This window comes from Salvelinus alpinus, chromosome 2 (assembly GCF_045679555.1).
Source record: "Salvelinus alpinus chromosome 2, SLU_Salpinus.1, whole genome shotgun sequence".
In the NCBI taxonomy this organism is placed as follows: Eukaryota; Metazoa; Chordata; class Actinopteri; order Salmoniformes; family Salmonidae; genus Salvelinus; species Salvelinus alpinus.
Genome location: NC_092087.1, coordinates 29,706,915 through 29,721,948, shown reverse-complemented (window position 1 = coordinate 29,721,948; position 15,034 = coordinate 29,706,915). Strand labels below are relative to the sequence as shown.

At 41.6% G+C, this 15,034-nt stretch overlaps 1 protein-coding gene across 2 annotated transcripts in view; it reads left to right on the top strand.

Moving 5' to 3' along the window:
* LOC139558528 (immunoglobulin superfamily member 21-like) overlaps positions 1-12,918 on the top strand; it is a 307,618-nt gene extending 294,700 nt beyond the window's left edge. The window contains exons 7-10 of one of the 2 annotated variants that reach the window (XM_071373699.1): positions 3,773-3,879; positions 6,234-6,426; positions 10,226-10,264; positions 11,554-12,918. In XM_071373699.1, coding sequence (XP_071229800.1) covers positions 3,773-3,879; positions 6,234-6,426; positions 10,226-10,264; positions 11,554-11,636 — 422 coding nt within the window. In that variant the 3' untranslated portion in view covers positions 11,637-12,918. The remainder of the gene's footprint in view (positions 1-3,772; positions 3,880-6,233; positions 6,427-10,225; positions 10,265-11,553) is intronic. The other variant, XM_071373706.1, reaches the window with a different exon arrangement.
* The last annotated feature ends 2,116 nt before the right edge of the window (positions 12,919-15,034 follow it).

The following is a 15,034-nucleotide window of genomic DNA, read 5'->3' as shown; positions in this document are numbered from 1 at the left end:
GCCTATAAAGGATTTACCAACCATGGCTGACAAGTGGCTATGTGCCAGGGAAAGAGCCAGCTTAATGCTTAAGAGCCTGCATAGTGCAAATAATAAATGTTTAACCTGTTTATGTTTTTACTCTCATATATTAACGCTCCAATGCCAAGCAGGAATATAACACATAGGAATAAGAACATTATCATGAAAAGATTAATAAGAATCTACTGATGTAGGATCTTAATTTGATCACCCTGTTGCAGGATAACTTTCCTGCAATGCCTGAATTTAAAAACTTGTAGTGTATTTGATGTTTAAAAAGGCTTCTGAAGTTTGTAATTTCCAGACTTAATTTTCCCTTAAGAAAAATGTCAACCCCTACAAAAATGTCCATTAATTATAATCAATTTAATTCAAATTTTTCTGCTGTAGCAAACTGGTTCAAATTAAGATCCTACACCTGTAGTATCTGTCTTCTCAAGACAAATAGCTAGAGTGTTGATTGAAACAGCCTCCTCTTTACCATTGTTACATGTTGATGGTAAAATATACTCGGCCCAGAGGGATTTAGGCACAGAGAAAGCCTTGCTAACTGTCAATGCCTTTCATATTTTCACAAGGCTTTTTCTATGCTGCAATTCAAGCCATTCAATTATCAGTAGCTTTGTTATTTAAAGAGATGGAAAGAGCTTCTCCAGATATTCCTCCTCAACACCCTGAGAATAGAGAACAGAAGATGTGCATTAGTTGATTTTAATTGGAGCACACTTGAAATTCATAGCATTCATAAACCTGCTTGGAGCAGATTCAAACTGGAGTGGTATGAGTGAGAGCTCTTGGGGTAGGCTATGCAACAATAGACAGTACAGGTGTTGAGGTAGCAAATGTATGTCACCACTTCAAAACATTATTTCTTATATCCTTATATCCTGGTAGAATGTGATCATCTAAAATGGGACACATTTTAAATCAATCCCTCAGATTGGGCAGAACTCGGTCTTCTGATTATACAGTTAAAGCCAGCTAATTGCTCCTGGGATGTGTCACCCACTCCCTTTCCTTGGCCATGGCTTTCCAAGGTGTATTTGGTCAGTCTTTGCACTGCCCATAAGTAATAAATATTTCACTGATTTAATATTGCCACATGAGACAGAGCGACAATCTGACAACCGACCAATGTTGTATTACATTTCATGAATATTCACAAGCTGCTCCGTGCTCGCCTTACAAATGGATTTGGGCTGGGGTCTTGGGAGCCTCTCAGAATGAGCAACACCTCTGTGGGTTTCTCACCTGGGCCTCTCCATTCCAGAATTTATGAACTCAGCACATCTGAATAATTAAAAGTACTCTTTTTATTTGCATGGTCTATTATTTAGCAGCATGAACAGACTGGAGGAATTGTAATTTCATATACAGTGCTGAGAAATGATCCACGGCTGCATACACCAGTCATTTCCTCGCCAGACTGATAATCAGAGAGCAGATGCTCTGTGTGTTGATCTGTGCGGTGTGTGTGTGTGTGTGTGTGTGTGTGTGCATGCGTGCATCTTTGCGTGTGTGTGTCTCTATGTTCACCTGCGTCTCATCTCCATATTTATCCCACTTTCATCTTGCTGTTGTATGAAGTCCAATCCAGGCTGCGGGTTGGATGTGTGCATTGAATTATACAGTGTTGGATTGATGATGACGCAATTATCCTACAGTCAACCCTTTTAAATTGCTGGTTCTGTCTTCGCTCTCTCTACCACACAGTCAAACCATTCAACCAGCCAATACTGCAGGTTCTCTGTCTATTTTGGAGTTCTCTGCAGTCATCCAAATCTGTATAGTCAGAGGCCAGCCCTGCTGATGTTTGGCTGGATCACAAAGCCCACCTGATGCAGCGAGCGCTGTTGTTTACTGAGGGCACTGTGTGTGCACTGACCCATCCCATAGTGCTAACAGTTCCATGCTGTAAAGTGAGGAGGTTGGGTTGCTGGCCGACATCTTGGGAGACCAGGACTTATTTCCTTGTGAGGCCCTCCTGGGTGCCGCAGTATGTCAGTCACATTGCATGCTGTCCTAATCAAAAGTGATGACGTGGTACACCAACTGTCGTTGTTGGAGTGGATCCCAGAAATCAGCCATCATCCTCTTGGCAGTGCCAGCAAGCACTGTGACGCCATGAAACCAATACTGAAAATACCCTTCAGACGGAAAGTGGGAGGTGGGAAGCAGGCAGCGTGGCAATCACACTCCCATGATAACTGGCAAAGTGACATCTTCATCATGGACTTGAGACCACTTAAAGCAAAATACTGTTATTTGATGTGTATGATGAGCTTGGTTCAATGTCATATCATTCATTTATGGGGCGATGATTGATATGGCTACTTTAGGCCTAACACAATAGAGGTGCTCGACTATAGTTCTGCCCAGTTCCTTCAGATATATTATTCTTACACATTTAGCTAGCCCAAGATTCATTCCCCCATTTCATTTCAACGTAGTAACTGTAGTGAGTCACTGTTGTCATTGTGTTGACAAGCTCTTAATCTCTCATGTGTATCGCTAGTCTTGCGTCTGTCTCCCCACTCCGTGCTCTACATCGTGATGCCTCCATCTGATTCATGTCTCTGGAAGAGAGCAACAGAAAGAGAAGGATGGAGATCCTGTTATCTAAAAGGGTCCCCTGACTTGATTATATGTGTGCAATGCATATTTCCAATCCCCATTTCAAATGTGACAGAGTAACTCTTATTCCATTAGCCAGATGCAGGGTAAGATTCAGTAACTTCCCAAGAAAAGAGATGCTTCATTCGGTTCGGCCAACACTTTATGACTTGATTTATGGGTGAAATTGAGGTAATTTATCTATTTTTATTTTAGTTTCACTCATCAATTGAAACAAGCACTTGATTTATATTGAAAAGTGTGAATTTGAATCATTGTAAGGTTCCTGAATAACTATACTTGTGCGTGCATCTCTGACCAACCAAATCTCATCACTTGTATTTGGTTCATTGTCTAACATTCGGGATCACAGCATTCTATATGGTTATCTAGAGGGAAATTGTTAATCAACTCAAACAATGCAGAACCAGTTCATGCAGATCCCATTTAACCCACAATGATGGCCACATCACCACAAAATGACTCTCTGTCCTCCTGCTACAGTGCTGTACAGTGCTGTACAGTACTGTTTACATACAGTAGATTAACAGATGACACTAAATCTTAAATCATATGCAAATCACTCAATGTCTTCATTCAATCTCTGCTCCATACACAATCCAAAGGCCCCTCTGAAAGTGAAGAATATGGAAGCTTCCATTTCCCCTCTCCTGAAACGTCCATTGTTTCAGTAGGAACATAATGGATATCATCTGAGGACTCCTGTCTGTACCAAGACAAGGTTCTCTGAGTGTTCCTTATCTCGCTGCCTCCACACTCCTCCTGGGGAGCTCCGATTCTCCTCCAGTAATGACTATCTATCCAATTTAGTCCCCTCTCTCCAAGGGGAAATAAATCCACCATTGTCCTAGCTGTTGATGAAAGGACATGGAGGTCCCTAGCCTCTCACACCATGACCTTAATTGACAGGAAATTGTATTCGCCTCTCTCTCCGTCTCTACCCCTATCCAAAATAAAAAGGTGCCTCCTGGATTTACTTCACATGCCACTGGGATGACACTGCTTTTTTCTCTCCTTTCTTTCTTTCTTTCTTTCTTTCTTTCTTTCTTTCTTTCTTTCTTTCTTTCTTTCTTTCTTTCTTTCTTTCTTTCTTTCTTTCTTTCTCTTTCTCTCCCAGCGGCTCCTAAGGGCCCCAAGCTTTTGATGACCCCCACCAGGGCAAAGGTAGGGGACACGGTGCGCATCACTGTGCAAGGATTCCAGGTAGGCGCTGGGGTTCCTGGGGTAAGTGCATGGGGGTTTATGAAACCGGAGAGCCATGTCAGTTTGGGATAGGAGGGGACAGGGGAGATGTGCAGTTAAGCCTGACGAGTTTTCTGATATAGTGACCATTCTTACAGGGTGAGGGATATACCATATGTCTTCTCGGTCTAAGGCTAGCATACTGTTTGTTGTTCTGTGGGATTTTATTTTTTTAAGTGCACTATTGGAAAATGTGACTGGTTTGAATTTTTGGAGGGAATATTCTTATCTTTTCACATTCCTGTTCCACTGTTGCGTACTGCCTATGCCTCAAGGCATTACACTATTTCAATGAAAAATGAATAACCCTTTCCAAATCTGTTTGTTTATGGATACCTCCAATTCTCTGATGTTCTGTTGTTTTCTTAAGTCTATCTCCTTAAGCCAATAGGCATCCATGTCAAGCTGTTAGAGGATTCCTCAGCAGAGCAGAGTGAGGGTTTGTTCCTGCTAGAGCATTCCTGTTAGGAGTTGTTTTTTTTTGTTAAACTATCATCCTCTGTCAAAAAAAGACAATCTTTCCTGCAGTGTGAATAGTATTTAGCTGATCCCAATCTCAGTGACAGGGATAGGGATGACACAGTGGTGGCGCTGCCTGCTAGAGCCAGCCAGGTAGAGAGGATAAGGTTAATCCTGAAAGGTCATGCTAATAGACCAGCACACCAATCGCCTTTGTTACTGTTCATTCACTGGTTCATGAATTTCTGGACATGATAGCACTGTTTGTTTTCATAAAGTGTCTGTTTGTCATTGTTTTATTCTGGTTTTCTACTTTTGAATTGAAGAGGATCTAATCATGGCACTGATCCGGTGCCTTTAAGTTTAGTTTAGTGCAGCAGGCTGAAACCTGGGCAGATGTATGTGAGTATCTCCACCCACTGATCTCATGGTATTTGAAGTTTTCCTTTGAATAGTGTTAAGAATGGTCACTATAAACAGGCTTGACTGGAACGTACAGCCAATTGGGCCCTTCGGAAGCAGACGTCAGTGCATGGAGATTCATCCCAAAGGAAATCTCCCTTATCCTTCACTGGACCAAGGCTCTGGGGTTTCACCAGTAGATAAGATTTAGTGCTAAAACATATTTTACCTCTCTTGCCTTCTCATAGTGTGATAAAAAAAGATATCAGTATCCCCTACGGTTTATAGTATCAGAATGATACATAATCACACAGTGTGGGGTTTTGCATTTCTTTCCATTGATATGCTTAGTCCCCAATCTGTGTTAATACATATGAAGATGAGAAAGGCACTGACTCTTTCATTGGGGCTGGTCTTCTTAATTTGGTTTTTCTAAGGCCGTTGGGGATATGTGACAGGAAGGTCTCACTCGGACCTTTCAATGTTTTTTTTTATCTTGGTGTGACCTTATGCCATGAGACTATCCCGGATCAACAAACCCTTTTCACTTCTGTCATCATGTGAATTCGGAGGTTCAATAACTCTTATCAGCACAGTCGTTTTTGAAAGGTGACACAAATCACACCAGCTTAGTCAGAACGATGACAAACCAGCTTGTCAAGGCAGATATTCAGTTCATTAAAGCATTTCTATGGGTCACACAAAGTGGCAAGAGTCAAGTCGTCATAGATTCTTTAAAAGGGCTGGGATGTCACATTTCTAATTGCTAAAAGAAAATCTAGTCAGATTATCACTAACAGTTAGTTTATCTTAATGGAATTTCATTCTGTTGCATCACACTTTTCTTCAGGAATAGACGTCAATCGTTTGTCAATCTCTTTGTCCCCTTTCACCCAAGATGATTGACAGCAACATATTTGGCCCTCAGTCCTGCAGTGCAGACTAGATGAAACAGTAGAGTTCCCTAGCCAGTTCTTCTTTGACCATGTGTGGAGGGATCATAATTCCTGATGATATGTTGTTCCCTTTGAATAACCTTTGAGCACCACAACCCCTCATACCACTCTCTCTACTTAACGCCCTCTCCTCCCCTGCTGACGTGCTCTCCAGCTGACTTGATTCTAATAACATGTCTGTATCCAGCAGATGGCAGAAAAGACATCCAGAGGAGGACAGCAGGAACACTTATTCTCTGAGGGAGAATAGCCCTCTTAATAACCATGACAACCCTTTTGAAAAGGGAAATATTTTAAAACTGTGGGGAACTCTCTGAAGAGGCATGAGAATGAGAAACATTTTGTAAATGTAGTGTTGATTATTAATGCATGCTGTTAACTCACCATTGCGTTAGGGGGAAATAGAGCGTGTATTATTCATATAGCCTTTGTTCTTAATCTCTTGGCTGGGACTTATCTCTTGTTCCCCTCTTGTCCCTCCCTCCCTCCCTCACACACACTGCGGTGGTCTGTTGATAGAATGAGGTGTTCCCTGAGCCCCTCTTCACCTGGACCCGGGTTGGGGGCCGTCTGCTGGACGGGAGTGCCGAGTGGGATGGGAAGGAGCTGATTTTGGAGAGAGTGCCAGCCGAACTCAACGGCTCCATGTACCGCTGCACGGCCCAGAATCCCCTGGGCTCCACGGACACGCACACTCGCCTCATCGTCTTTGGTACGTGTCTAAACTCATCACCATATTCTCTAATCCTAGAGAGCATTGCAGAAAATCAAAAACTTAACACTAATTCTTATTCATGGGATATTTTATTCCCACTATTCAAAGGAATATCCTTATTCAAATTTCAAACACTATTAAAATTGTGTTTCAACGGTTAATATTATTCATCCACATACTGTAAAGTGTTAAGCATCGCATTTATGTAAAAAAAATAAGAGATTTCTGGCCATTTTTAGATATGAATTATCTATGCAAACTAAGTGCATGATTAATAAGTGATTGTATCACTAAATGACTCAACAATGCCTCTCCAACAAAGGCTGATTTACATAAGTGAGTAATGCCTCTCATCTGGGTGAGTAAAAATCCAACAGCCATTAGAATCCCACAAGCAGCGTGTATTGTACCCATTTTCTCCAACACTGACTGCTAATAATCACATGAGAGGCCCATAATATAATAAATTATATTTTTTGTTGACAGTGTCATCCCACCTCTTTGTTCAACGACCCATCACGTGCAAGCTCGATCAGTCTTTTCATGATGTGCTATTTATCGCAGTCCCAGTTTGCTTTAGTTGATGTGGGAGTTGGACTGCTTGCTGACTATTACTCTTGTACTGTATGTCCTGCTGCCCTGGATGTGTTTACCCATGAGCCCTTTGGAATTAAAACTGATCAGAGGCCTGTCAATCATAGCTGCTCTACTTTAATCAAATCCGCTGCTCCGAGGATGAATGACTTCTCCTATGTGTTATATATTCTCTACTCTCGTTTTAGAGATAACTGCTGTGCAAGAGATGGAACTGATATACAATGAATGTACAAAACATTAAGAACACCTGCTCTTTATATGAGATAGACTGACCAGGGGAATCCAGTTTAAACCTATTATCCCTTATTGGTGTCACTTGTTAAGTCCACTTCAATCAGTGTAGATGAAGGGGAGGAGACAGGTTAAAGAAGGACGTTTAAGCCTTGAGAATATTGAGACATTGTGTGTGCCATTCAGAGGGTGAATTGGCAAGACAAAATATTTAACTTCTCTGCCCTACGGATCCCTTTAGCGGGATCATTTTCCTAAACAACCGCTGAATTGCAGGGCGCAAAATATTACTAAAAATATTTATAATCATGCAATCACAAGTGAAATATACCAAAACACAGCTTAGCTTGTTGTTAATCCACCTATCGTGTCAGATTGTGAAAATATGCTTTACAGCGAAAGAAATCCAAGCTTTTGTGAGTGTATCAATCAATGCTACAACAGTTAGCCCCAAATTAGCATGGTCACGAAAGTCAGAAAAGCAATAAAATTAATCGCTTACCTTTGATAATCTTTGGATGCTTGCACTCACGAGACTCCCAGTTACACAATAAATGTTATTTTTGTTCGATAAATATTACTTTCATAACAAAAAAACGCCATTTGGGTTGCGCGTTATGTTCAGAAAACTACAGCCTCGTTCCAGTCCTGAAAGGCAGAAGAAAATTCCCAAACGTATCAGATTCAAAAATATTACTAAAAATATTTATAATCATGCAATCACAAGTGAAATATACCAAAACACAGCTTAGCTTGTTGTTAATCCACCTATCATGTCAGATTTTGAAAATATGCTTTGCACCGAAAGCAATCCAAGCTTTTGTGAGTCTATCAATCAATGCTAGAACAGTTAGTCTTATATTAGCTTGGTTAGCTTGGTCACGAAAGTCAGAAAAGCAATCAAATGAATCGCTTACCTTTGATAATCTTCGGATGTTTGCACTCACGAGACTCCCAGTTACACAATAAATGTTCTTTTTGTTCGATAAATATTACTTTTATAACAAAAAAACGCCATTTGGGTTGCGCGTTATGTTCAGAAAACCAAAGCCTCGTTCCGTTCGACGAAAATTCCAAAAAGTATCCGTAAGAGAAAATGCCCTGCCTGCGAGAGCTACCCCTCTCGCGGGCAGGAACTAATCAAAGGACACCTGACTACTTTTGAAAAATCTCATTTTTCAAAATAAAAGCCTGAAACTATGTCTAAAGCCTGGTCACAGCCTGAGGAAGCCATTGGGAAAGGAATCTGGTTGATACCCCTTTAAATGGAAGAAAGACGGGCAAGGAAACACAGATAAAAAATTAAAAAAACACTTCCGGGTTAGATTTCCTCAGGTTTTCGCCTGCAGAATCAGTTTTGTTATACTCACAGACAATATTTTGACAGTTTTGGGAACTTTGGAGTGTTTTCTATCCTAATCTGTAAATTATATGCATATTCTACGATCTGGACCTGAGAAATAGTCCGTTTACCTTGGGAACGTTATTTAAAATTAAAATAAAAAATCTGACCCCTAGCGTCAAGAGGTTATTAAGTGCCTTTGAACAGTGTATGATAGTAGGTGACAGGCTCAGCAGTTTGCGTGTGTAAAGAATTGCAACGCTGCTGAATTTTTCACACTCATCAGTTTCCCGTGTGTATCAAGAATGGTCCACCACCCAAAGGACATCCAGACAATTTGACACAACTGTGAGAAGCATTGGAGTCAACATGTGCCCGCATCCCTGTGGAACACTTGTGATACCTTGTAGAGACTGTTCTGGGGTCAAAGGGGGTGCAACTCAATATTAGGCATGTCTTCCTAATGTTTTGTACACCCAGTGTAAATTGGAGTCTAACTGCGTTCATATGTTCAAGGGCTAGTGTCCAGGGTTAACATATTCACAGGACATGTGTCCCAACGGTAATCTGCTTACACTGCTATAATGCAACTAAGAAACGATCTGTCCATGATTTATAAATCCCCACCTTGACATCCTTCCGTGAGCACGATTTAGAAAATGTCAGAAATGTACAAATTGTTGGAAGGGCTCAAAGAGCCTCCTTCTAGGGAAACTGCCACTTTGGGAAGGTGTTACCTTGGGGAGCGTTTTGGTAGAAAGAGCATGAATGCTTATTTAACACCCGGATGCCTGATCAGTTGTCATCGGCTATGTGTGGAGTGTAGGCTATCTGTCTACGTCTATATCCTAGATGGCTTCCACTCATGCTTAGGGGAGCTAAATGGCGATTGAGTGACCTTGGCACCATCCCCCGTGGCCTTCAAATGAGACACTTCACTCTCCAGGGGCAGGGTGGATATTTGGAGCTCTGCTCACTTGGCTAACTGTTCATTATACATCATCAGGTATAATAGAGTATAAGGATGGGATGCTATTGAGACTCTCCACTGGCAGAAAGCAATACTCATATCTTAATGATGAACATTTCCAAGCACCTTAGATATAATACCCTCGGTGATTACACTGAAGTGACTCACCAGTGAAGGGGCGGGCTGTCACAAACCCACTGATTTCTCTCTGTCTTTGTGGACTAAGTGGGGAAATCACATGTGGATGCTGAAAGAACAGCAGTTTGGGGAATTTGTTAGAAAAGGAGCTCTGCTGTTGCCTTCTTGTTCCACCCTCAGACCACTGTTCTAACTGCTGCTCTAACTTGTTATGCCAGAGTACCCAATGTTCACAGCTCTATTAATACAGACTCACCAGGGGGATGTTATTTTACATGAGCTTTAGGAACAGCTCTCTATTTTCTCCTCATCTCACTTATTTTGCCTCTCTCTCTCTCTCTGTCTCTGTCTCTGTCTCTGTCTCTGTCTCTGTCTCTGTCTCTGTCTCTGTCTCTGTCTCTGTCTCTGTCTCTCTCTCTGTCTCGGTCTCTCTCTCCCTCTCTCTCTTTCTCTCGCTCTCTCTTGGTCTTGGTCTCTCTCTCCCTCTCTCTCCGTTTCCCCTTCATGTCTCTCAACAGAAAATCCGGCCATGATGAAAAACACTCAGAATCCGAACAGTAAGTATGGCAGCTATGAAGATGGTGGACAGAGAAAGTTTCTATTGTTGTCTTTTAAAAAGCATTTCTCCTGTTTGTTTGCTTCTCACACATTTCTCAATATGTAGTTGAAAACATCTGCGATGACAAGCATGCAATTTGTATCCAAAATGGCACAGTAACAAAGGACTTCTAGCTACTTCTTGGTTAGCGTTTGATGTATAAGCAAACTGACGACAGGTGTAGATAGACATGTCTATCATTCTATAATCAACACAAGGGAACAGATTAACCAGAAATCGCTCCCCTCTATGTTCAGATACAATCATGTTTCAGTCACTATCCACTTTTATCACTTTGTGAGAACTGTGAGATTAGGGTTGTATCATACCCAGTGTGAGGCCTCATTTGCTGCACCTCAGATTATCATATGTAAAGATAAGGGATTATCAGAGGAAGCACAGAGGTATATGAGGGCTCTCTCTCAGTCTCTTTCTCTTTCTGCTGCTCATCTTGCCATATCTTACGGATGTATATTTGAATATGCAAATGATCCGGGTAAGCACAGGGGCAGGTGTGCCACAGCAAGGACAGAATCAGGTCAACGTGGAAGCCACCGATCGCGGTGCGAGGCAGTGCGAGGCACAGACATGACTCGCATGCAAGTCAAATAGGTGTAGAACATGGCCCGAGAGGTCGCTGCACACATGTCTGAACGCTTAGTGGCTGATCGGCCCACTCCTCCCCCTGTGTGTGTGGGAAGATCACCCTATCAGTCAGTCAGAACAGGGGCTACAGCAGAGCAACAAACCAAGCTGCTCTTCCATCTCTGTCAGAGCTTCAATACTCTGGCTGTCCTAACAAATGTTTTAGAATATTGATGATAATGGAAATTAACTGAGGTATAGAGACACAAGGGAAGGAGTGAAGGCAGTGGCCATAGTAGTTGTTTTTATTGCAATCCTACTTAAACAACGGGAGAACATGAGGCTATTTCAAGTGTAGTTCTAGCAGCAATATCATTTTTAGTGGAGAATGTGGTTAAGCTGCCATTAAAGCAAAGAGACAGAATTGCCAATTGTCCTTGTTTTGAAAGCCTTTACCAGGGGATAACATCTGACCAAATCTGATCTGTCAGTACATGAATTGGTTTCATTTAGTTTAACATTATGGCAATAATTGAAATTGAAATTGACTTGAAATTCAAGTCTGCTTTGTCTTAATTATTTAGATTTAGTTTAGTTTCTGTGTGTCTAGTGATTGGATATTATAAATAGTGATCTGACTATGTCTTCCTCTGGCCCTTGCAGATGGAACCCCTCGCGTGGATGTGCTTGGACCTATATGGATGGTGCTGACCCTGGTCCTCACAGTGACTGTGGAACTGACGTGAAACCTTCCTGCCAACACACACAATGCACACACACACACACACACACACACACACACACACACACACACACACACACACACACACACACACACACACACACACACACACACACACACACACACACACACACACACACACACACACACAAGCATAACCCAAGCCCCTCCAACACACACACCCACACCACACACACAGTCCTGCAAGCATTTTCCAGTCATCCAACAGGCCCTCCATGCGTCAGTCTTTCAGGAACCAGTGCCACCACCCGATGGCCCTCCACTCTGTTTTTGTAATGAAATAATAACCAAGATTATAATATAAAGAAAACAGCATAACGTACTGAACATGAGAATAACCACCTCCAGTATACCCCTTCCCCTGACCACACCCTCTTTTTTGTTTCTTGTCCCACCTCTGCCTGTTGATCAATAAAAATCAGTTGCTAAAAAAGGGGGAAAAGAGCATTTGGGTTTGTTTTGATATGTTCAAACGTTGCAGGAGTTGACTGTAGCGAGAGACATGAACCGACCGGTGTTGGCAGGCCCACCACATTGACCCCACCCAATTGTCCCATTCACTGGGCTGTGCTGTACCCAATCTTTAAACTACAGACGAACAACTGGAAACTAAATACTCAATGAGAACATTGTTTTTTATTGCTACACGGTTGTTGTTTTTTCCGGATGGCTTGGAATGTGCAATAGGACTAAACGCAAAGAGAAAATGGATAATCTTCTTTTTGAGTGTATTTTGTGTACATCCGCGTAAATATTGAAGATAATCAGAGGTTTTATGGGTTCAGGTTAGGAATGGTTGATGAAGAGTTGGGAGGGTTTGCAGCAGCTCACAGCCTTTGTTTGTATTTTCTCATCCTTTCTTGCTGTTTCAAGAGATAATCCTACAGGCTGTCAGGACAGAATCGTCTGTGTGGCAAGTTTTTAAATGAGGATAGAAAAAACAATGGAAGTACAGTATCTTACATTATGTCAGCCGTTCGGGGTTGTGGTGCATGTGACGTTTGACAATTCTTTCTCCTTTTCGTGTGTTGCAGTGCTCAACAATGCATCTCATTGTCACTGGCCTGTAATCCAGTTATTTACTTGTTGCATACTATCTTAAGTGACCTGCGTTGTGTACAATATGTAACTCTTCCCCCTGACATCTACTAGTAGGGTCATGTTATCCACCATTCCAGGAAGATGCTCACCCGACGCAGAGTGTAAACAGGGTTGTTGCATTTGTTTCATATCACCTGTATTAAAATGGAGAGATTATCAAATAATTTGGCTTGACTTTACTTCTACAACCTAACTGTGTTTAAAATGACATGCAGTAAACTACCTTATTGTCTTTACCATGGAAGATAGATAAACCTACTTAATTCATTCTTACTTCTAAAGGCCTACTTAATCACATCTTGGATAACAGGATGTCAATATACTGTTCATACAAAACCGTTAGAATAATCCCATCCCAGAATAATGAGGAATCTACTGTATACAGTAACGGTTACAGTAGAGTAACCGTTAGTTACTCTACTTTGAGGTCATGGTTAAGTGTATATGGATGAATTTGGCTGGAATATTTGATGATCCTTCCAGACGTTTTTACCTCCAGAATATCCCTTGGGCCATCTTTTCTTTACAGAATATCTACACTAAAGCTGGCGATTAACACACAATTTAGCTGCCCTTCACAACTTTTCAAATCTGTCTTGGCTGTCTCTGAAAGACTCCAATTTCTGGAAATAATTAGGTTGGAATATACAGCATTCTGACATTGCCATTAACCCCTTTCTACTGGTCTGTATGTTTGTCTACGCTCCACTGTCACACTGTGAGGGGTTTGCTTACTGCAAAATAATCCTGCGTCAGAAATTCGGGAGAATTGCAATTTAAACTATTCTAGATACACCGTGTATTAAAGGATTAAGGCTTAAACCAGCAGAGAGGTAAGAGGGGAGATTTTTAGGGCTTAATAGAACGGATAGAGCCATCCTTATGAGGATGGGGTCGTCTCACCTTGCTAAATTACAATCAGGGGCGGATTGGCCATCTGGCAATTCTGGCAAATGGGTGGTCTGGTTGAAATGTACACACAGAAATATTTGTATATATAAATAAGACAATAAAAAAGTGACACGGCCGGCGGGCCCATGGGTCTGTTAAGATTTTTTTTAAAGATGTTTGCGCAATTTCTCTGTTATACTCATCTATAATGAGCCTTTGACTGATCAGTTGGCAATGGCCGGCCCCAGTTTTGTGATAGGCTAAGCTGAGGTCACGCAACATTTAAAGTCAAACGTGACGTCAGCAAAGAGACATGCTCCAACTCTGTCATCAGTTAAGACAGACAAGATCATGGATCATAATAAAAGATAAGGGTGCCTATAAATTTAGAAAGAGCAAATTCTAAATTTTCACCTCACTCAGAACTTCCTATTTTTTGGGCGGCTAAAACCATAATTTGGTCAAACAGTAAAGTTCATTATTCTCATGATTCCTGTAATGAAAGTGTCTGCTCTGCCGCTGTGCTTGTTTTGCTGCGGCCTGCTGCTGTGATGAGCGAGCCACTCTCCTTTCCCCCATGCACTAGAGAGAAAGAATGCGATCTGATTGTATAACAAAAACACAGCTTTGGAAGTTTTGTCCCCTTTTTTCCTGTCGAAGCGAGGATGGTATCAGATTTCTGTAGGTATGGTTGAGAAACACTATACTGTAATGCCCAATGTTATGTTTCAGCACGGAGAACCGGGACGGAAGTAACACTTTTTTTTCTTTCCTATTTACTCAGAAATTGATAGAGCTAGGGCCACCATATTTTATGACAAACGTATATACAGTGGGGCAAAAAAGTATTTAGTCAGCCACCAATTGTGCAAGTTCTCCCACTTAAAAAGATGAGAGAGGCCTGTAATTTTCATCATAGGTACAATTCAACAATGACAGACAAAATTAGAAAAAAAATCCAGAAAATCACATTGTAGGATTTGTGGAAAATAAGTATTTGGTCACCTACAAACAAGCCAGATTTCTGGCTCTCACAGACCTGTAACTTCTTCTTTAAGAGGCTCCTCTGTCCTCCTGTATTAATGGCACCTGTTTGAACTTGTTATCAGTATAAAAGACACCTGTCCACAACCTCAAACAGTCACACTCCAAACTCCACTATGGCCAAGACCAAAGAGCTGTCAAAGAACACCAGAAACAAAATTGTAGACCTGCACCAGGCTGGGAAGACTGAATCTGCAATAGGTAAGCAGCTTGGTTTGAAGAAATCAACTGTGGGAGCAATTATTAGGAAATGGAAGACATACAAGACCACTGATAATCTCCCTCGATCTGGGGCTCCACGCAAGATCTCACCCCGTGGGGTCAAAATGATCACAAGAACGGTGA